This window comes from Phycomyces blakesleeanus, assembly GCF_001638985.1.
Source record: "Phycomyces blakesleeanus NRRL 1555(-) unplaced genomic scaffold PHYBLscaffold_14, whole genome shotgun sequence".
Lineage (NCBI taxonomy): Eukaryota > Fungi > Mucoromycota > Mucoromycetes > Mucorales > Phycomycetaceae > Phycomyces > Phycomyces blakesleeanus.
The window spans coordinates 275603-296049 of NW_017265147.1; the positions used below are offsets into that span (position 1 = coordinate 275603).

Below are 20447 nucleotides of genomic sequence, written 5' to 3' on the forward strand. Positions count from 1 at the left end.
CCAAACTGAGGGTTTTCGTTAATCACATCTCCGCTAAAACATTCACATTCACATTCACATTCATTTTATTATTTGTTTTTGGTTGGCCGGCTGGTAAATATCTAGTATAAAATAACGCTTTAAATATATTTATATTATAATATATATATATATATATAATTACTGTGCGCGTAAGGTACAAGCATATGGTAAAGAGTCTTTTGAGAATTCTTGGTGCTTCTTCTTGTAAGCTTTGATTATAGCAAAATAGTCAAGAGGTATTTTCTTTTCTTTTAACCTTTAAGATATATATATATATATATATATATATATATATATATATTTCAGTATAAAATTAATTCAAAAAAAAACCAAAAAAAAAAAAATTGGGATTAATTTTGTTGTATTAAAAAATATATAAATAAAATAAAAAATTAACTGCACACAAAACACACGGACAGCTCTCTTATTCATTCACTCACTCACATCATACCTTCTCTATTCATATATTACTACTACCACTACTACTACTACTACTACTATTATTATTATTTATATAAAAGGTATAGCGTTTACAAGTCACATCGATTGTTGAGACAAATTCAACTGTGACCGAGGTACCCAGTTTTTTTTTTTAATTTTATTTTTATCATAGATCACCTCATTGTTGGGATTTTTTTTATTTAATTTTTTTTTTAGTTTAGTTTATTCTTAATCCTAATCCTAATCCTATTCCTATTCCTATTCTTCTTTTTTGTTGTTCTTCTTCTTCTTCTTCTTCTTCTTTATATCATTTTAATTCCTTGAACAAACCACATTATATAAAAGAATAGCAAACGAGATGATTCAGGGACTTGCACACGCCGTATTCTATGGAAAGTCCACGCAGGACATCACCAAAGCCGTGACATTCTACAGTGCCCTTGGTTTCAAGACACTTCCACCTACACAGCAAGGTGATACTTGGCTAAAACTCTCTGCAGAAAACGCCGTTGCTGCCTCTGACCTCACTCTCCGAATCGTTCTCTCCGCTACTGAGTTGGTTTCCAAACCATCGCCTGAAGAAGACTGGTCACTTTTGGCAGGTAAGCTGGTTCTTTTGTCAGAGGACTTGCAAGTAAGTTTACCTTCTTTTTCTAATCATTTTACTACTCCACACAATATTATCAATGCACGTGAGCAAAAATATCACTAAACTCATTATAATTTTTCTGTTTCTTCAAAAAAAAACAAAATTATCAGAAAACAAAAGTCCAGCTTAATGGTCTAGAGGCAGAATGGCAGGAGTCCCTGGAAGACCATGAACTGTACACCCTTGACCCTCTCAACAACGTGCTTGTGTTCACTGACCAGCCAGCTCTTCCCAGTCTGCTGGAAATGCCCCTACCCAATGACACACCCTCACACAAGAAATCAACTGTACCACGTAAGATCGGTGTTCTCACCTCTGGAGGTGATGCAGCAGGCATGAACGCTAGTGTGCGAGCCGTCGTCCGTTATGGTATTTCAAAAGGATGTCATGTATACGGTGTGTATGAAGGTTACCAAGGTCTTGTTGATGGTGGTGATCGTATCCGTCGCATGGACTGGAAGAGTGTTCGAGGATGGTTGTCAGTCGTAAGTTACCCTATGCATTTTTTTTTCTAAAAAAAAAAAAAAAAAAAAAAACATCCAACATGAATTCAATTAATATAAAACTATATATATATATATGTGTGTGTGTCTGTGTTTAGGGTGGCACAAGTATTGGTACTGCACGTTGTATGCCATTCAAGACTCGGGAAGGTCGTCTCAAGGCTGCCGAAAACCTCGTTCACAACGGCATTGACTCGCTGATTGTGTGTGGTGGCGATGGCTCTTTAACAGGTGCAGACGTATTTAGATCCGAGTGGTCAGGTTTGTTGGAGGAGCTCAGAGCCGCCGATAGAATTACAGAGGAGGAGGCCACAACTTACTGTCACTTGACTATTGTCGGCTTGGTGGGTTCGATTGACAACGACATGGCTGGAACCGACATAACTATTGGTGCCGTTACCTCGCTGCACCGTATCTGTGAGAGCGTAGACTCAATTGGAACCACTGCCCTGTCCCACTCGCGTGCATTTGTTATCGAGGTCATGGGCCGTCACTGCGGCTGGCTGGCTCTCATGGCTGGTATTGCCACCGGTGCTGACTTTGTCTTTATCCCTGAGCGCCCGCCAATGGAAGACGACTGGGAATCCACCATGTGTGCTGTGGCCCACCGCCATCGTGAGCTCGGCAAGCGCAAGACTGTAATTATCGTGGCCGAGGGTGCCATCGACAAGTCGCTCAAACCCATCAGACCTGAATACATCAAGGACATCTTGACTGACCGTCTCGGTCTCGACACTCGCGTCACCACTCTTGGTCACACCCAGCGTGGTGGATCACCCGCCGCCTACGATCGTATCTTGGCAACCGTCCAAGGTGTTTGTGCAGTCGACGCTGTCCTGCGCTCAACCCCCGATATCCCATCCCCATTGATCGGAATGACCAGCAACAAAGTGACATGTGGACCACTGATGAAGGCCGTCGAGCTCACACACGAGGTAGCAAAGGCAATTGGAGAAAAGAACTTTGCGCGTGCCATGGAATTGCGAGACCCCCAATTCGCTGAAGAATTCAATGCCTACACTGCCAGTACGATTGTCGATGATGAGTCGGACCTGCTGCCTCCTCATCTACGCTTGCGAATTGCGATTGTCCACATGGGTGCTCCTGCTGGTGGCATGAATGCTGCCACCCGCACTGCTGTTCGCTACGCCCTCAACCGTGGCCACACCCCCTTTGCTGTCTACAACGGTTTCCCTGGCCTGGTGCGTGGCTCAATTGAGGAGCTGACCTGGATTGGTGTCGATGGCTGGACTTCGCGCGGTGGTTCCGAGTTGGGTACCAACCGTGCTGTTCCAGGCGAAGAGGTTGATATGGGAATGGTCGCATACCAGCTCCAGAAATTCAACATCCAGGCCATCATGATCGTAGGTGGTTTTGAGGCTTTCTCGGCCTTGATCGAGCTTGACAAAGCGCGTGCAAAGTATCCCTCTCTTTGCATCCCTATTGGTCTCATCCCTGCTACTGTTTCAAACAATGTGCCTGGTACAGACTTCTCACTTGGCTCCGACACTTCATTAAACTCTATTATCGATGCATGTGATTCAATTATCCAATCTGCCCGATCCTCGCGCCGCCGTGTGTTTGTGGTTGAGGTCCAGGGTGGCAAATCTGGCTACCTGGCTGTCGAGGGTGGACTTGCAACTGGTGCCAACACTGTCTACATTCCTGAAGAAGGCATCAAGCTTGAACGCCTGCAGTCTGATGTCCGCCACCTTATGGCACTCTATCTCGACGATGCTGCTGACAAGGCCGAGGGTCGTATCATCTTGCGTAACGAAAAGGTATCAAAGACCTATACTACTGATGTTATCAGCAGCATTCTCAAAGACGAAGGTCGTGGCTTGTTTGATTCCCGCACGGCTGTTTTGGGGCACATCCAGCAGGGAAATACCCCCTCGCCCATGGACCGCATTCACGCCACACGCCTGGCAATGCGATGCATTGACTTTGTTGAACAGCATACCCATGAAGCACTTGAGAAAGCACATGTTCTTGGCGAGTCTGTTCCAATTGAGCTTACCTCAGCCCCAGAGTCAATAGCCGTGGTTGGCCTGACAGGTGCCGAAGTACACTTCCCATCCGTTAGAGAACTCTTGCCTACAACAGATGTGATTAACCGTAAGCCCGTAAAGGCCTGGTGGTTCGAGCACAGAGGTCTTGTCGATCTTCTTTCCGGCCGTGGTCTTTTTACTCCAGAAGCCCAAGCATCCCTTGAAGAAAAATAAATAACGAGGAGTTTGTCTATTTTTTTTTATTTTTTTTTACTATCATTATTTTGCTTTCTCTCTCTCTCTCTTTATATATATATATTCTTTTCATGTTTAGGGTAAATACAAATATACCAAGGAAATATACAATAATATAAGAATAATATACTTACATACATACAATATATATATATATATATAATCGCGATAATACCTGTGATGTTTTTACATTTCTTTATTAAAGAAATCACAATTATAAACAAAGATGCGTAATATAAACTACTTGGATACTTGACCCGATATGTGCTAATCGTAACTTTTAATCAACCAAAGATAAGAATAATTAATTAATCCTGGTAATGAGGGCTGCAGATGAATTCACTCATAGTATTGGTCAAATCCAAAGTATTTTGCAATTACATATATTAGAAAAAAAGTAGATAAATGAAAACGCGCCTATAGCATCTTCAACAGTCTACTTTAAATATTTAGTTAGAATTGGTCCTCCCAGCAGTTCAATTAAATTCACTTTTCTTTTTTTTTTTAAAAAAAAAAGATAATCCCTTCTTTTGATCTTTTTCGTTAAATTTAACAAAATAAGAGTGATTGATGAAAACGCTTCTCAAAATTTATTTAAAGAAAAAAGAAAGATAAATTGAACTGCTGGGAAAAAGTTAGCTGTTCTTTAGCTAAAGTGGTGGTGCTTAACTTTGGATAATTTCATTTTTTTTTTAAAAATAAATAAAGTTAAATCACTGCTGAAGATGCTCTTACAGACATATACTTTCTTTTTGTTTTTTTTATGAAAAGTTCAATTATTCATTGTCTTGAGTGAAAAACATTGTCCAAGTAGACAATGCAAATTTTGACGATTTGACAATTTGGGTGTCGAGAGTTAGATACCCACAATCTAATATAATTGATCTAAATTCAATAAGAAAAAAAAAAGGACGACACAGGAAATACGCCGGTTTTATAATATCAAAAAAGGCATGGGCTGTGTAAAGGAAGATGTTAGTGATATTAATATGATTTACATCAAAGCAAAAAGAACAGCAATAGGGTTGTCAGAATATCTGTACTGTAAATGAGATGTTATTTGAGTCTTTGGTTTTTGAAGTAGTGTCAAAGGATAGAATGTAGCTGTACTGATATAATTAGTAGTAACACGTTGAGCTTGGTCAATATTGTATATGACCAGTGATGTATTTACAAAGACTGCAAACATATCTTTCAGAACCACAAGGTTCGTGCTTTATGTCGTGGGTTCTATAGTGGTGACAAAAGAATAGGGATATTAATCCAATTTTTAAACGGCACAACACATTATAAATAGTTCAAGACTGTATTTAACAGTTAAAGTATGTCTATCAAAACTTAGGCCACAAAAGAGAATAATGATTCCGAAGCCGACGCCATTTGATAGCATAGAAAACCATTGCTACACTATCAATAGACTCTAAAAGTAAAAATAGGAATATATATATACATATACAGATTTCTGCTTTGCTATAAATATAAAGGTGGTCAAAGGTTCTTACAATAAAAACAGTAGCTTTCCTGAATATATATATAATTGTATTTTGGATTTTTTTTTAAAATTTTTACTTTTTTCTTTTTTAAAGAAAGGCGTTCATATTCTTCAAGACCTATCTTTATTGCAGCCTATATATCTTTTTATCAGTGATAGAAAAACAAAAATCCCGTGCTTGATACAGTAAAACTAATATAAAAAGCCGATTTTCGCCTAAAATAAAACCAAAGATATTATTAAAAATCATGGGCTTGGAAAACGAGCTAGACGCATGGAAAAGTCATCCTGACAAACAGGAAGAAAATAGCACCATATTAAACGAGCAGGATTTATTTAAAAGTGGACCACCAAAGGTAATATATAAAGCTAATAGTACTGAGGCACCCAAAGAGCTTTAGCTTTCACTCCGCGCACAAAACCTTACACCACCATCACAAACACCATACAGTCTTTATGTTACCCTAAATTCTAATAGCTATAACATAATAAAGAAAATAATTATGAATGAATATTGACAATGCCTTCCTGCCCTCCTATATATCAAGCGTTATCCCAGTATATCTTCATATAGCTCAATTCCGGATTATATACCAATACCTTCCAGATTTCGACAACCATACACGGATCCCAAGAAAAAGGCTTTAAAGATACCACCGGCGTACCTTTACAACAAGAGTGATATTGTTCCACATCCCAACGACAGTTTGGAAAAGCTTACACAAAAAGCTTGTCTGATCTCACAAGCACTTAATGAAGGATGGTACCTCGCCCCATTGGTCTATATGCACGGAAACACAATGTTAGATAGTAATACAAGCTATTCTAGCACTGGGTTGACATCGGAAGAGCAAGAGCAAGTAAAAAAATGGAACTCTGGAATTGCTATGCCCACGTTCAACAAGGATGAAGTTGCAAGTGTCACCCAAAAGTCTGTTCTGGATGATTCAGCAAGTAAACGCTGCCTGAAAGCTTTACAGTGTCTGTACAAATCGGATGATTTAGACATGAGACATCTGGTCTTATTCAACCGTAAATACACCATTTTGCGGCCATTACTGTCTGCCATGGTAAAGATACTTGACAAAGAGGATAGCTTCAAAATAAAATACAGCAAAATTACAGATTTGATAAGTGCAGAATGCCAAGCGATGGACCTTCTAGTGCGCAGCTACGATACCTACAAGCAGCAACTGTGTACACGTATTCGACAACAGACTAAGGATCTTGATTATGTAAAGAATATGATGATGAGCCGAAAGTATAACATGGGAATCTTTACTGAAAGGAAGCGAAAGATGGGAAACAACTACTCTTTACTCGACTATGAAGATGAGGACTTTGACTACATGTCAGAGTTATACACAAAAGATACGCCTATAAAACCCCCCTCGTACAAAGATTTGGCAGATACTTCTAGTAGCCTTAGTGTTGGGAAGATAGCTCGCAACGAAATACCATATGACGAAATCCTCAAAAATAAGAAACCAAGAATTTAGCTCCTTGAAGGTCACAGAATAATAAAACAAAGAAAGAGTATTCCATATTACAAGGTTGAGGACAATTGAAAATGAATTAAAGTCTATAAAAATAAACCAAAATTTCAAGTTAAATTCTTTAATTTTCTGTATTGATTTATCAAAACCAAGTGATATCAAGCTAAAGAAAGTAGAGTAAGTAAGTTTTAGACAATAGAGAGCTTTGGCTCAAAAGTTTACCCAGAGCCTAGCTCTATATTTTCTACCTTTTTGATTTTATTGTTGTTACCATAGTGGATAGGTATTTCTTCAGACGCATTGTGTTGTGACTCTCTCGGAGATAGCTTATTTGCTATACTTTTGACTTCAAAATAAAGTATATGTAACACTAGCTTTCTTTTTATTTATTTCTCTTTCCCTTCTTTTATTTTGCTAAAGAGAAAAATAAACAGCAAGAAATATGACCCCTTCAGGTCCTTACAATGTGAAGTGCTATTGCAGTAGATGCTGTATCGCTCCGGGAGGATATATTCTACAAACCAGAAATAACGCTAAAATTCACGCCATGAAATCTCAATTTGACGATATGAAAAGACGTTCTAATGGTGTGTATTTTGTTTTTGCTAGCCCAGACTCTTGCACTTTTTTTTTTGACGCGTGCGATAATAAATCATTTTCCTTTTAAAATAGAGAGGGCTACAGAAAATAATACTATTAAAATTGACACAAAATGTAAATATATTCTTTTATTTTCAGTATCAGAACAGGCTGGATAAACTAAAACGTTATAAAATTCGTAGCTATTCCAACGCACCAACCTGCGCTTGTTGAACCACTGGTTGATCAGGTTGACTCCGATTTTTTTGAAGATGATTTAGTGTCTGACTATGGCGAAGCTTCAGTTACCAATAAGACAAATGGCGATAATACTTACAAAAAAGATATTCGCACTCCAGCGAGCAACAATGAAATGCTAGTAAACGACAATGACACGCCTGTAAATACCTTTGACACTACAGCCAATACGAGTGAATTTCTGGGAAATCATATTGACAGTCCAGTAAATGCAAGTCAGGCTTTTGAAAATACTGTCAACCTTCCAGCAAATGTTACTGGAGCATTGGAAAATATCCTCAACACTCCCGCAAATACAAGTGGCACTCAAGTAAACAACAATGTCATTCCAGTAGTCACCAAGCGTACTAAGTTGTTTGGAAATGGCAATGAGGTTAATGGGAATGGGAATGAAGTTAAAGGCAATAACAACAAGGTTAACGGCAATAACAACAAGGTCAAAGGCAATGGCAACAAGGTTGCAGGGGATAATAATAAGGTCAAAGGTCATGATAACACGGTTATCGGAAGTAAAAACACGGTCATTAGTAGTGGAATTAAGATCAAAGGAAGTTTCAGTAAGATCAATACCACTACCAATAAGTCCTATGAAGAAGTAGACACTATTATCAAGGTTGAGGTCGAGTGATTCAACAGGAATTTCTAAGTTAATAGGTTATAGTCTTCTCCTATATATAAAGCAAAAAAAAAACAAAAACAAAGAAAAGAGGGTAATAAAACTAAAGATAAAATGGGTGTTTTGCTGTTACTGTTTCAGCCCTTTTTTGCTTTATTTTAATTTCGTTTGTAACCAAAAGTCTAGAGCTCAATTATCTTTATTCTATATGAAGAAAAAAAAAGATTATTAAAGTAAATAACATTCATATGTATATGTATACAAATCCATATCAACAGTCATCATAATTTCAAAAATCTGCAAAACCCAAGAGTAATTATTCTTTAACTCTTGCATCTCAGCTTGGCTACTCTCACTTTACAGTACAGCTTTGAAAGCATAGCAATTTTGTTTTTAAAGAAAAAACTTATTTTACACCACAAGAGTTTTTTTAGTAGTAAATGTTGTGAAGGGGATTAGATTTTTCGTATATGGTGTAATATGAACTTTTGTTCCACCGAGACGGGGGATAGATACACACACGAGTGAGAGGGGGCGTTGGAGAATAAGGCGGAGAGAGGTTGCCACAGCAAAGTGCAAGATACTTGTGTTAAAGAGGTTTCTTCTAACAATTCAGACAGCTAATAATGATCAGAGCAACCTATGTCCTTTGCAACAATAATAGACTTAACAGAAAAAGAGATTGTTTTATTCATTTGGTGCATACAATGCTATTATGAGTACTACTTTATGGTAGTACTATCTTCTTTAATGTGATTATTGGAGATTCTTGGGCACGACCTTCAGCCCAGATCGAACTGAATGGTTGGCCGACCCGGACAACATCACAAGGGCCCAACATCAGTGATGTTCTCTCGATGGCGCTTATGTTCCAGTTCATCTGAGTTGGTCATGGTAGTGATGTTGTGAGCTAATCTGTCCTCTGCTTGTTTACGATATAAGTGCTTTTATCGAGGTTGACTAGCATACAGTTTCATGTCGTCTGCATGTACCCGTGCTGGTATTCTTAACTTCCCGTCTACAACTACATAGACATTACGTCTTAATATTTCTGCCACTCTGTAAGGTCTCAGCCAGATTGGTCTTAAATTGGTGCTCATAGGTTGTCTGCTGTAATACCTGACTAGCACTTTGTCCCATATTCGAAAAGGTTTTGCCTTGGCCTTGTGGGTTATATCGTACTTTTCTTTCATGGCTTTCTTTACAAGGTCTTGTTTTTCTTGTGCCTGAGGTTGTGTCACTGTCTGTAATTGTATCCACTCTTCAAATCGCTCTCACATTGCTTTATCTCTGGTCTCTGGTATTAACTCAGGGTTGATATCGAACCCTTGACAACTAACCTCACTGTGTTCCGTTCTTCCTTTTTCCATATTCATGGTGAATACCTGGGCTCAAGGTTTCCCTTTCTTGACTGGCAATAGGATCGGTCCAGATGTGACTGATGGTATCTGACGTGCCTCTGAGTACTCTACTACGCTTTCCAGATACCTCATCACCTCCACATTATCCTCTGTTACCTCTCTTCCAGTCCGGATCTCATCCAAAGAAGCTCCTGCTGGCATGACCATCCCTACTGTAGTTCCTGCTGGCAATATCACTTCTTTCTCAAGTCCAATTGTGACTATTATCTGTGCCTGTTGACTAGGATAAAACACTGCAGGACACAAGATCAATCCTTTTGAGAGGCTTACTACTGTGATATATGCACCGCAATTGAGTAAAGAGCAGACCCTACAACCAAACACTGATTCCTTCTAGCTAATGAACCTGGCAAGTTAACAATCTCTGGAACTGTTACACACAAGGCACACGTACACTACACACTCATACAGTGTAAACCAACCATTACACAACAGGGATTTTAATAGTAACAGATATAAGCAATATTATTTACACTTCTTTTTAATATACTTCTCTTAATTTCGTTTCTATTTTTTTCCATCGTTTTTTATATGTCTTTTTTCAGTTCCAAGGTTTTTTTTTAATAAAAAATATTTTCATTTAAAACATCATGCATTTGCTGGACCAATTATAAGAAGAATAGATATGCCTAAAAAAGGTATAGCACTACTATATTTAGCTTATTTGATTGGATTAGAAAAAATAATCTGAAATCTAACGAATTGTATTCTCCAAATTTTTTATAAAAAGGGAAATATTTATCTAAAAATGGTATAATTTTGCTATTTTAAAAGATTTTATTGAATTAAAAAAAAAGTAATTTGAACTCCCATAAATAGTATTCGCTGTAAATACTTTTAATTTACTAAAAACCAAGATTCTATTGGCAGATATTATAACTCCGTGACTGTAGAAATTATACAGTTCTGTATAATTTATACGGTCGCGGAGTTATAATGTCTGCCATTTACTACAGTGATATCTGTCATAATAAAAATGCTGAAATCGTCCTCTTTTTATTAACAAATTAAGAATTTTTTTTCGGGAAATGAACCCAAATTTTGGAAAAAGGGTATTCCTTTGCTCAATCTCATCGCACCAAAAATAACAATAAAACTCAATCAGACTATGGCCCACCAAAAATACCCTCTCAGTAAATACACTCTAATAACCAAATATAGTAAAGGAAGAAAGCCTTAAGAAACCAAGACGTAATGATAGAGCAGATTGTTTTTTCTTATAAAAAGAGATACTTTTTATTTATGAATAAAGGACAACTTATATACAGTTTCAAAGTATTTCTATATGTCTCTATTATCAAATTTATTATTTTTTATTGTTTTGTATCTGAAATACCACATCAAGCTTCCAATCCTCTCCAAATACAACATTTAAGATAATGATATGAGTATATCATGTGACATCTGTTTTCTTATATCATAGATATCATAGCAGAAATCATTGCTCTCTCCCATGCTGCCCAATATCCTGCAGAGAGTAGTCGAGGTAAATAAATATAGCGTAATTGATTAATATTCAGCAAAAATTCTAATCATTTTTTCTACTCTATTTATTTTTCTATTTAGCTGCTGCTTCAAGACCAAGAGTTGAAGCTGTCCAGGATTCTGTTGCGCCCATACAACCATTGTCAATTGATCTCTCCTTCACAGAACAATATACTGCAGAGAGCAACAGAGGTAATTTTTAAAATTATATATAAATTGCCACAATTATTAATTATTTTTTAATATTTTTATTATAGATCTAACTGCCGCTTTTGAGGCTTTGCAAGTTTCTGATGTTGAGAGAGTCTTGGATTTGACTACCACCACTGCCACTGCCACTGTTATTCCCTGCTGTTCCAGCTGTAATAGAATTGGTCACCAATGGAGCAACAACTTGCAGTGTCCTAACAACCAAAGGAACCGCAATTTTGTCCCTGGCCAGTTAACTACTACTCACAACATGGCCTGGCATACTACCACCCCACTACCTCCAGCTGGCCAAACTTTCTTTGACAAGATCAGATGGTACAACAGCACCATAAGTTTCACTTCCATGGGAGCCAACATCAATCAGTCTGTTGCCAACAACATTGGTGGTGCGTACAACTACCGGATCCATGAGACCGTCTGCCACAAGATTGTATCAGTCATTCCAACAACCCAGGCTCAGATGGACCAACCCAAGTTTGCCCAGATCTATATCTTTGATCCAGCTTCTCAGGTCGAACATAGACAGCGCAATGCCCCAGACTTGGACAGGATAATCTTGGAAAAGATCCAGGCCGTTCTCATGGAGGTCAATCCATTTGTTTCTCTCTTCCGCTCTATAGAACAAGTTGCATGTAAGAATGATGGAACGGCCAATCTCATCATTTGCTTGAAGGCTGATGGACCACAGGACCAGCAATGTTACAATGCTCCCACCACCGAGGAAGTGGCAGTATTGATCAGAGACAACGAAACTGGCAGCTCAAGGGACATTATTCTCCACACCCATGCAAATGGCCTCCAAAGGATTAATGAGTATAATTGCTTCTATGATGCTCTGCAGTATGTCTTGCTCTTTCCTTTGGGTGATTATGACTGGACCATTGTGTCATATTCTGCAACCAGAGAAAAAGTGTCTGTCATGGACTGGTACGCTAACCGTCTCATGTACCGTCCCAACTCCATGCACCTCCTCCACCAATTTGGCCGGCTCTTTCAACAGTATATTGTTGATATGTATACCAAGGTTGAGCACAACTGCCTGGACTTTCTTACCCAAAACCAGAAGAAACTTCGTTCCAAGCTCTACTGGGGCATTCAGGATGCACTCCACCTCACTGACAATAATTTGGCAAATCTTGGTCAGCAAGTCATCCTTCCCTCAGTCTTTATTGGCAGTCCACACTGCATGCGTCAATTGTACCAAGATGCTATGGGCATTGTGCGCCACTTTGGCAAGCCAGATATCTTTGTGATCTTTACCTGCAACCCCACTTGGCCAGAAATCACAAACTCTCTGTTGGGTAGACAAAGTGCCAATGATAGACCCGATCTTTGCTCCCGTGTGTTTAACATGAAGCTCCAGGAACTCATGCACGACCTGACAAAGAAACATGTTTTGGGCAAGGTTGTAGCCCACATCTATGTCATTGAGTTTCAGAAGCGCGGTCTCCCCCATGCTCACATTCTCTTGTTCCTGGCTATGGAAGACAAGTCAGTTACAGTGGACGATTATGATGCCATTGTCTCTGCGGAGTATCTGGATCCTGATCTTAAGCCAGAAGCATTTGCAATCATAAGCCGCCATATGGTGCATGGACCATGTGGACAGGAAGCCCATCTTGCTAATTCTTCACCACCACGTTGCATGAAGAATGGCCATTGCCATAAGCACTATCCCAAGAGTATCCGAGACAGTACAATTGAAGATAGTGCTAGGTACCCTCTATATCGTTGGATACAAGACAAAAGATCAGTCATACAGTATAATACCATTCTGGACAATCGATGGGTAGTTTCTCACAATCGCTACCTATGTGTAAAGTACAATGCACATATAAACGTCGAGATCTGTACCTCTGTTGCTTCTGTGAAATACCTCTACAAGTATGTATACAAGGGTCATGACCGTGCTATGGCAAGCGTGCAGCCTGGATCCACAGCTACCCCCTGGAGCCCATCAATGAAGTCCAAGAATTCCTCAATGCCCACTATGTCTCTGCGTCTGAAGCCTGCTGGAGAATTTTTTTCTTTAGGCTTCACCAAGAATCCCCATCTCATCAGAGACTTGCTATCCATCTTGAGGAATGCCAGCTTATTTATTACAATGAATCAGACTCCTTGGACAACATTTCCAACAGGAATCTTGCTACCACTTTGACTGGATGATTTACTTACAATGCATCAAATACACTATCCCACAAAGTTCTATATGTGAATTTCTCTGAAAAGCATGTATAGAATAAGTCTCTGAAGAAGTGGACCAAGCACAAGTCTGCAAAGCTTACACTTGGCAGAGTGCATGCCATTTCATCAAGAGATCCAGAATGGTACTATCCAAGAATCTTGCTGCACAATGTCCCTGGTGCTACCAGCTTTGAACATCTGCGTACTGTTGGAGGCTGGGTGTATCCTACCAACCAAGATGCTTGCCGTGCTCTTGGGTTGCTGGTGGATAACAGCAAATGGAACTGCTATATGGAAGAAGCTGTAGACTACGAGATCTCATCATCATTGTGCCGTCTGTTTGCTGTCCTTTTGATCTTCTGTGAGATGTCAGATCCCTTTGCTCTCTGGCTGGTCTATCACTCTTCTATGGTTGAGGACTATCTCCATGCTTTCCAACAGACAGAAAATGACTTCTCTCTTGAGCCAACTGAAGTCATGTATAACAGATGTCTGTGGAGCATTGAAAGCCACATGTCAGCCAATGATCTTTCTCTCACTTCCTTTTCTGAGTTTGTTCTGACCCCATTGCCAGACTCCTCGGATGCCCAGATTCCTGCCAGCAGATTGAGAACATTGATTGATGAGCAAGAAGCCCTTTGCACTGAGGCTTTGTCTTTGTCTGATTCAGACATGCTCTCATTCAATGAGGAACAGCAAGCAGTATACCGTGTTGTCAAAGAAGCAGTTGAAGCAAGCCCTACAACCCCAAGATTATATTTTGTTGATGGACTAGGTGGCACTGGAAAGACCTTTTTATTCAATGCCATGCTCAGAAAAGTCTGTCAACAAGGCAAGATTGCTCTTGTGGTAGCTAGCAGTAGAATTGCAGCTCTGCCTTTGGATGGTGGCCGAACTGCTCATTCCAGGTTCAAGATTCCCCTTGACATCGACACTGACTCTATGTGTTCCATTCCTGTCAGCTCTGAGGTGGCAAAGTTGATCAGGAAAACAGAGTTAACTGTTTGGGATGAGATCTCCATGGTCAGCAAGGATCTTATTAATGCTGTCAACTGTTCCATTCAAGATGTTATGAAGTTGGTTGACCTCTTGCTCAAGTCTGTTACTTTCAGTGGCAATCTATTCATTTTTGGTGGTGACTTTCGTCAGATGCTTCCAGTCATTTCACAAGAAAACAAAGTCCAGATTGTTTCCCAATGCGTCAAGAAAGCACGTCTCTAGAGCTTTGTTCACCACATGAGACTTACAAGGAACATGTGCATTGCCGAGTCCACTAATCTCCAAGAAATGGCACAGCTTAATGCGTTTGCTGCCCTTCTCTTGACTGTTGGCAATGACAGTCTTCAGACGACTGGTGGTGAAGGCGTCTTTCTCATCCTATCACACATGCTCCTTCATGGCCGTAATCTCAATCACCTGGCCAGTGCAATTTTTTCTGATCTTCTTAACAATGCCACCAGTCCCAGCTTCCTTATGGGCCGTGCAATCTTGACCCCAAAGAATGCAGAAGTTAAGAAGATCAATGATATCCTTATTAAACTGTTCCCTGGGCAAGAAACTGTGTTCAAAAGTATTGACAAAGGTCTAAGCAAAGATAATTGATTGAGCTACCCTATTAAACTGCTCAATACTCTCAACCCTAGATCCTTGCCTCCAAATACTCTATGCCTCAAGAAAGGATGTCTTATTATGCTACTGAGAAATCTGGACCCCAAGAATGGGCTCTGCAATTGTACCCACCTTATATGCAATGACTTTGACAGATATGTTATCAAGGCTACCATTGTAACTGGATCAAGTGCTGGAAAGGTGGTGCTAATTCCCAGAATCAAGCTGAACCCAACTGAATCGACCATGTCCATTGAGTTCAAGCGATCTCAATTTCCAGTCTGGCTTGCCTTTGCCATGACTATCAACAAGTCCCAAGGCTGGACCCTTGACAAAGTTAATCTGTACCTTCCCGACTATGTCTTTGGTCACAGGCAGTTGTATGTTGCTCTCTCCAGGGTCCAAACTCTAAACTCAGTAAAAATTATGGTTGATATGGACAGTATTTCTACTGAAGCAATCAGCAATGTCTATATAAACAATGTTGTTTATAATGAAGTGCTTTCTAGAAATTAACCAATCTGTTCCATATCATATGCTTTCTGCCCTATGTCTTTATCCGAATATGCCAATCTTTTTCTATATGCTTTATTTTTATTTTTGTATTTTTTGTATTCACGTTATTTCTGCTTATACTTATCTTTATCTTAATGTTTTTTTTTTTTTTTTTACTTTTTTCTCAAATATTTTAATATTTTTTTTTAAATTGTCAATACCAATTGTGTATATGACAAAGTATAATGTTTTCTTTCCTTTTTGAAAATATCAAAATATAAACCCTCAAAAAAATATGGCTTCAAGATATATTCCTTACTATTATTTTATTTTTATTACTACAATAAACCTTTATAATAACAAAATCCAAATAAACTCAGACGAACGGTTTTTTCTTTCTTTTCATAATATGGTTATTTCTTCTCAATGCAGTCCCGCTGGTGACGCCAGTCTATCTTGTCTATATCTTTAAAAAATTAGAAAATTAGCAAGATCACATGATATACAAAATCTGTCTTAAATTCAGTCTTTTTGTATATCACATGATAAACGATTCGCTCTATACACTCTATTCTATCTCTAAAAAATTACATCTTACAAAAGTCACATGATATATAAATCCTTCTCTCTCTTTCTTTTTTTTTGTTCCTAAAATTCTAACAGCTATAATAAGGAGTTATCACAGGGTTTTTAGTGGGGTCACAGACTCAGGCTACAAGCCAAAAAGTGACTTGTTTGAAATTATAAAATCGTTGTAATGCCGAATTTTATAGTCGATTCATTCACAAAATGTGTTACTTATTACAAAAAAAAGGCAAAAACAAAATACCTCTTTATATGCAAAAGATCCTTTCAATTTCTTATGAGAGTATATCTCAATAGGCATTATATTTATTTTGCAATATATTTATACTTCTCTTATATTTACTAACTTAGTGTTTTTTAATTGAATGGAATATGTTCATTTAGATACATTTTTAAATAAATATAGTAAATTAATCAAATGAAGTGAAATATAGCAAAAATATTAGCAACAAATGAACAAAGCTATTCAAATACTAGCCAGAAGCAGTGACAGTACAAAATAAAAAAAAGCAAGATATGTATATAATTTTTATTTGTTTAAAGACGCATTGAAATATTTGGTCTGTGTTTTTAGACAAAAAGTCTAAAGTCTTTCTTCTTCTTACTCGATTTGCTTCTGCAATCTTGACACTTGTTTTCTCACTTACAGAATGAATAACTGCGTACTCCTTGATGCAATTGACAATTTTTTTATATCTGTTAAAGAATTGATGATCATCATTTCTCCATGCAACACTATATCTCGTCTCCATCTCCTGTACTGAGACACAACTAGACAGCCCCACATATCACTCCCTTTACAAATCCGTTATTGTCTGTACACCTCTGCTCATTCTATATCTAGCAGGTGTGGCTGGCTGCTGGGAACTGCTTTCAGAACTGTGCACTTGGGGTGGGAATGGTGCCATGTTCATTGGTGGGACGCCAGCTCTTTCCCCTCCATCTTCTTGGAAGAATCTAAGGGAGATTCTCTCAGACACCAAATCATTGATCTGCTGTGAGAGAGCACCGTACCCAGTTGTCATTGCACTCATATATCCGGAGATATTGCTCTGCATATCTGCCAACTTTCTAACTGTTGTGAATGAGTATTGATTACTGCTGAATCTGAGAGTAAGACTGAAGGATAAAATAATATCCTCAGCTATTCCAGTCAAACGGATCTCCCTTTATGATATTATCTAATACACAGATCATCATACACATAATTGATTATTTATTATTATCACCATGACATGGGATATACAAATACATATACATTATATATATGGCATCATTATATTTCATCTACATATTTCTTTTATTATACAAATACTTAATTGAGAGACTACAACTACAACTATCTGATATTATGAAACATTACCCGAGTATCTGGGTCGGAATACTAAAATATTACCAATAGCATAAATGCTCTTCTTTACCAAAACTCTTGGACTGATCTGACTGGAGAAGTATCATATCAATTGGTCTTTCCGGATCTTTCCAGAAGAACAATACTCCTGGAAGATGACTCATCGTGATAAAGATTACTTAAGCACACACTGAATTACAAATGAGAAAAACATATAAATATCAGTAGATAGTTCCGTGTAGAAAGACAATCGAATTTTATCATTCTTTACTTTTCTTTTGAAATAAACAACCTACACAAGTTCTCACGAATTCTTTCGTCTATATTATATTTTGCTTTATTTTCTCCCCACAACACTAACCATCAGAGGCATTTCCCTCTGCAGAAGCACATCTGCAGACTCAATATCTGTCTCAATGAAAGTATCAACTGATCTAAAACATTGACATATAAATATATTAGAGCTATGTATTTTTGTCATGGCATTGTATTTTTTCTTACCTTTTAAATTCCATATATTCTGGATCATCGAATATAGCATGCAACCACAATGGATACCCTGGAGTTTTTCTTATCATTAGCACAGAATCCTGAAGAAAAGTGATTCTTAATTGCTTCAGAAGCTCCAGGAATCCATGTGCGGCTGCTGTCTGCTGGCAAGCACCAGACAAGATCCTGTCATACCAGAAGTCAACCATTGGGAACACCTTACGCTGGAGCGACTTGGACAGCTTTACCTGGGCTCTTGGTAGGTAAAACTGCCCCTCACCCAAAGGAAACCCAGCCATTGTACACATGGCACCTCTTGGAAGATTCGTCAGATAGGCGCCATTCATGGTACCGCTGTTCCAGTGGCCTTGTCTTCGAATGTCAGATTCATCTGCACCACTCATATTGGACATTCTTGCAGATGATTCTTGGGCAGCGTGGGGCTTCACTGTGGACACAATTCCACACGCCTTGAAGGCTCTGTTTATTGCTTCAAGATGTGTGGAGTACGGCATTTCTCTAGTCGAATCCTGACCAGATCGCAGCAACTTGTGGCTGAACCAACTATCAGATGTCTCAAGGGAGGGAAAGGCTTCCCCATTGACATGCCATCTCCAAAAGAAATAGCATCCAAGTGCCATAAATGGGCAGATCTCGACCTTGGCGTTTCTCAGGCATGCTGCAAGCTCGACTCCCCCAAACTGATTTGTCTTGCCTTGCTTCAAGATCAGAATAAAAGCAGGGAATTCAGATGGCCCTTCACAATTCAACATGACCATCTGAAGATCAGCAAACTCGGCCTTTCTGACAGATTCATCACGCAGCATACAGAAATGTGACAATAGAAAGGATACTGCATTTCTCAAATCTCCTCCACTTGATTGAGAGAAGTAATAACTGATAATGCTAGCAATTTCAGTCTCTTTTGTGTAGCCATCTACCAGAGTTCCTTGACCACGGTCTTGGTTTTCTGCATGGCAGGCATGCTTGTCATTGAACTTCATATTATCCAACAATTGGATGCAGGTCTTGTGTGGGTGAAGGTAATTGTTTACACCGATCTTGACTTGCTGCTGGTACATGTCCACTGTTGTGAATGAGTATTGATTACTGCTGAATCTGAGAGTAAGACTGAAGGATAAAATAATATCCTCAGCTATTCCAGTCAAACGGATCTCCCTTTATGATATTATCTAATACACAGATCATCATACACATAATTGATTATTTTTTATTATCACCATGACATGGGATATACAAATACATATACATTATATATATGGCATCATTATATTTCATCTACACATTTCTTTTATTATACAAATACTTAATTGAGAGACTACAACTACAACTATCTAATATTATGAAACATTACCCGAGTATCTGGGTCGGAATACTAAAATATTACCAATAGCATAAATGCTCTTCTTTACCAAAACTCTTGGACTGATCTGACTGGAGAAGTATCATATCAATTGGTCTTTCCGGATCTTTCCAGAAGAACAATACTCCTGGAATATGACTCATCGTGATAAAGATTACTTAAGCACACACTGAATTACAAATTAGAAAAACATATAAATATCAGTAGATAGTTCCGTGTAGAAAGACAATCGAATTTTATATTTCTTTACTTTTCTTTTGAAATAAACAACCTACACAAGTTCTCACGAATTCTTTCGTCTATATTATATTTTGCTTTATTTTCTCCCCACAACATCCACAAGTGCAGCAAGGTAAGTCATTGCAGTATCATACTTGATTGTTCGTCCAGTGTTTCATCTGTGGGTTTGGTTGACAATCTAATAGAAGAAAAAATATTTAATTTTATTACTTACAAGATATATTTCCAAAAAAAAACAGCAAAAAACATACACAATCTTTAAGAAACAAATGGAGTTTATCTCCATATACAGTGTAGCGATTCTCAGAATAAATGCTTGGGAAGGTTTTGTCACACCAATCTCTGTACTCCTTTTGCTTAGAAGCATAGCTTCTTTTTGTGTTTTCTGGTCTGTTGACTTCAGCTTCACGAGAAGTAGCCACTTGAGCTTCAACCATTCTAACGTTTACATCAGAAGTTGTGGCGGAATAGGGGAAAGAGTTTTAGTTAATTTTGAATAGGTATTAAAGGATCTGGAAAGATGAAGAAATTGCACTTTTACATGATACTTATACTGGTTTTTTTTGTCAAAGATTATCAGTAACGGCTAATTGGGTTCCTGGAAGTAATGTACTCACATCTAAAACATTATTTTCAAAAACTAATTACGTTCAAACTACTTCTCTTGTAACATTGCTAATCAGCATAAACGTAG

At 38.3% G+C, this 20447-nt stretch overlaps 7 protein-coding genes across 7 annotated transcripts; 4 read left to right on the forward strand and 3 right to left on the reverse strand.

The window, feature by feature from the left end:
• Positions 1–1356: 1356 nt before the first annotated feature.
• PHYBLDRAFT_23567 (hypothetical protein) lies at positions 1357–3839 on the forward strand (the record flags this gene model as incomplete). The annotated part of the gene is made up of 2 exons (XM_018439810.1): positions 1357–1596; positions 1713–3839. 2 exons carry the CDS (start codon positions 1357–1359, stop codon positions 3837–3839), a joined length of 2367 nt encoding a protein of 788 aa, XP_018289959.1.
• Positions 3840–5600: 1761 nt separating this feature from the next.
• Positions 5601–6851, forward strand: PHYBLDRAFT_68795 (hypothetical protein; the record flags this gene model as incomplete). Its single annotated transcript, XM_018442011.1, has 2 exons — positions 5601–5708; positions 5901–6851. The coding sequence occupies 2 exons, from the start codon at positions 5601–5603 to the stop codon at positions 6849–6851; spliced, it is 1059 nt and encodes a 352-aa protein (XP_018289960.1).
• A 439-nt stretch (positions 6852–7290) lies between these two features.
• On the forward strand, positions 7291–8313 carry PHYBLDRAFT_146903 (hypothetical protein; the record flags this gene model as incomplete). Its single annotated transcript, XM_018431747.1, has 2 exons — positions 7291–7435; positions 7631–8313. 2 exons carry the CDS (start codon positions 7291–7293, stop codon positions 8311–8313), a joined length of 828 nt encoding a protein of 275 aa, XP_018289961.1.
• A 715-nt stretch (positions 8314–9028) lies between these two features.
• On the reverse strand, positions 9029–10147 carry PHYBLDRAFT_169835 (hypothetical protein; the record flags this gene model as incomplete). Its single annotated transcript, XM_018436170.1, has 5 exons — positions 9029–9181; positions 9294–9545; positions 9714–9942; positions 9993–10092; positions 10132–10147. The coding sequence occupies 5 exons, from the start codon at positions 10145–10147 to the stop codon at positions 9029–9031; spliced, it is 750 nt and encodes a 249-aa protein (XP_018289962.1).
• Positions 10148–10830: 683 nt separating this feature from the next.
• On the forward strand, positions 10831–15725 carry PHYBLDRAFT_169836 (hypothetical protein; the record flags this gene model as incomplete). Its single annotated transcript, XM_018436171.1, has 6 exons — positions 10831–10882; positions 11146–11208; positions 11289–11399; positions 11465–12564; positions 14298–14487; positions 15490–15725. 6 exons carry the CDS (start codon positions 10831–10833, stop codon positions 15723–15725), a joined length of 1752 nt encoding a protein of 583 aa, XP_018289963.1.
• A 978-nt stretch (positions 15726–16703) lies between these two features.
• Positions 16704–17804, reverse strand: PHYBLDRAFT_169837 (hypothetical protein; the record flags this gene model as incomplete). Its single annotated transcript, XM_018436172.1, has 4 exons — positions 16704–16751; positions 16895–17060; positions 17091–17456; positions 17686–17804. 4 exons carry the CDS (start codon positions 17802–17804, stop codon positions 16704–16706), a joined length of 699 nt encoding a protein of 232 aa, XP_018289964.1.
• A 2103-nt stretch (positions 17805–19907) lies between these two features.
• PHYBLDRAFT_146909 (hypothetical protein) lies at positions 19908–20190 on the reverse strand (the record flags this gene model as incomplete). Its single annotated transcript, XM_018431748.1, has 2 exons — positions 19908–19931; positions 20005–20190. The coding sequence occupies 2 exons, from the start codon at positions 20188–20190 to the stop codon at positions 19908–19910; spliced, it is 210 nt and encodes a 69-aa protein (XP_018289965.1).
• Positions 20191–20447: the final 257 nt, after the last annotated feature.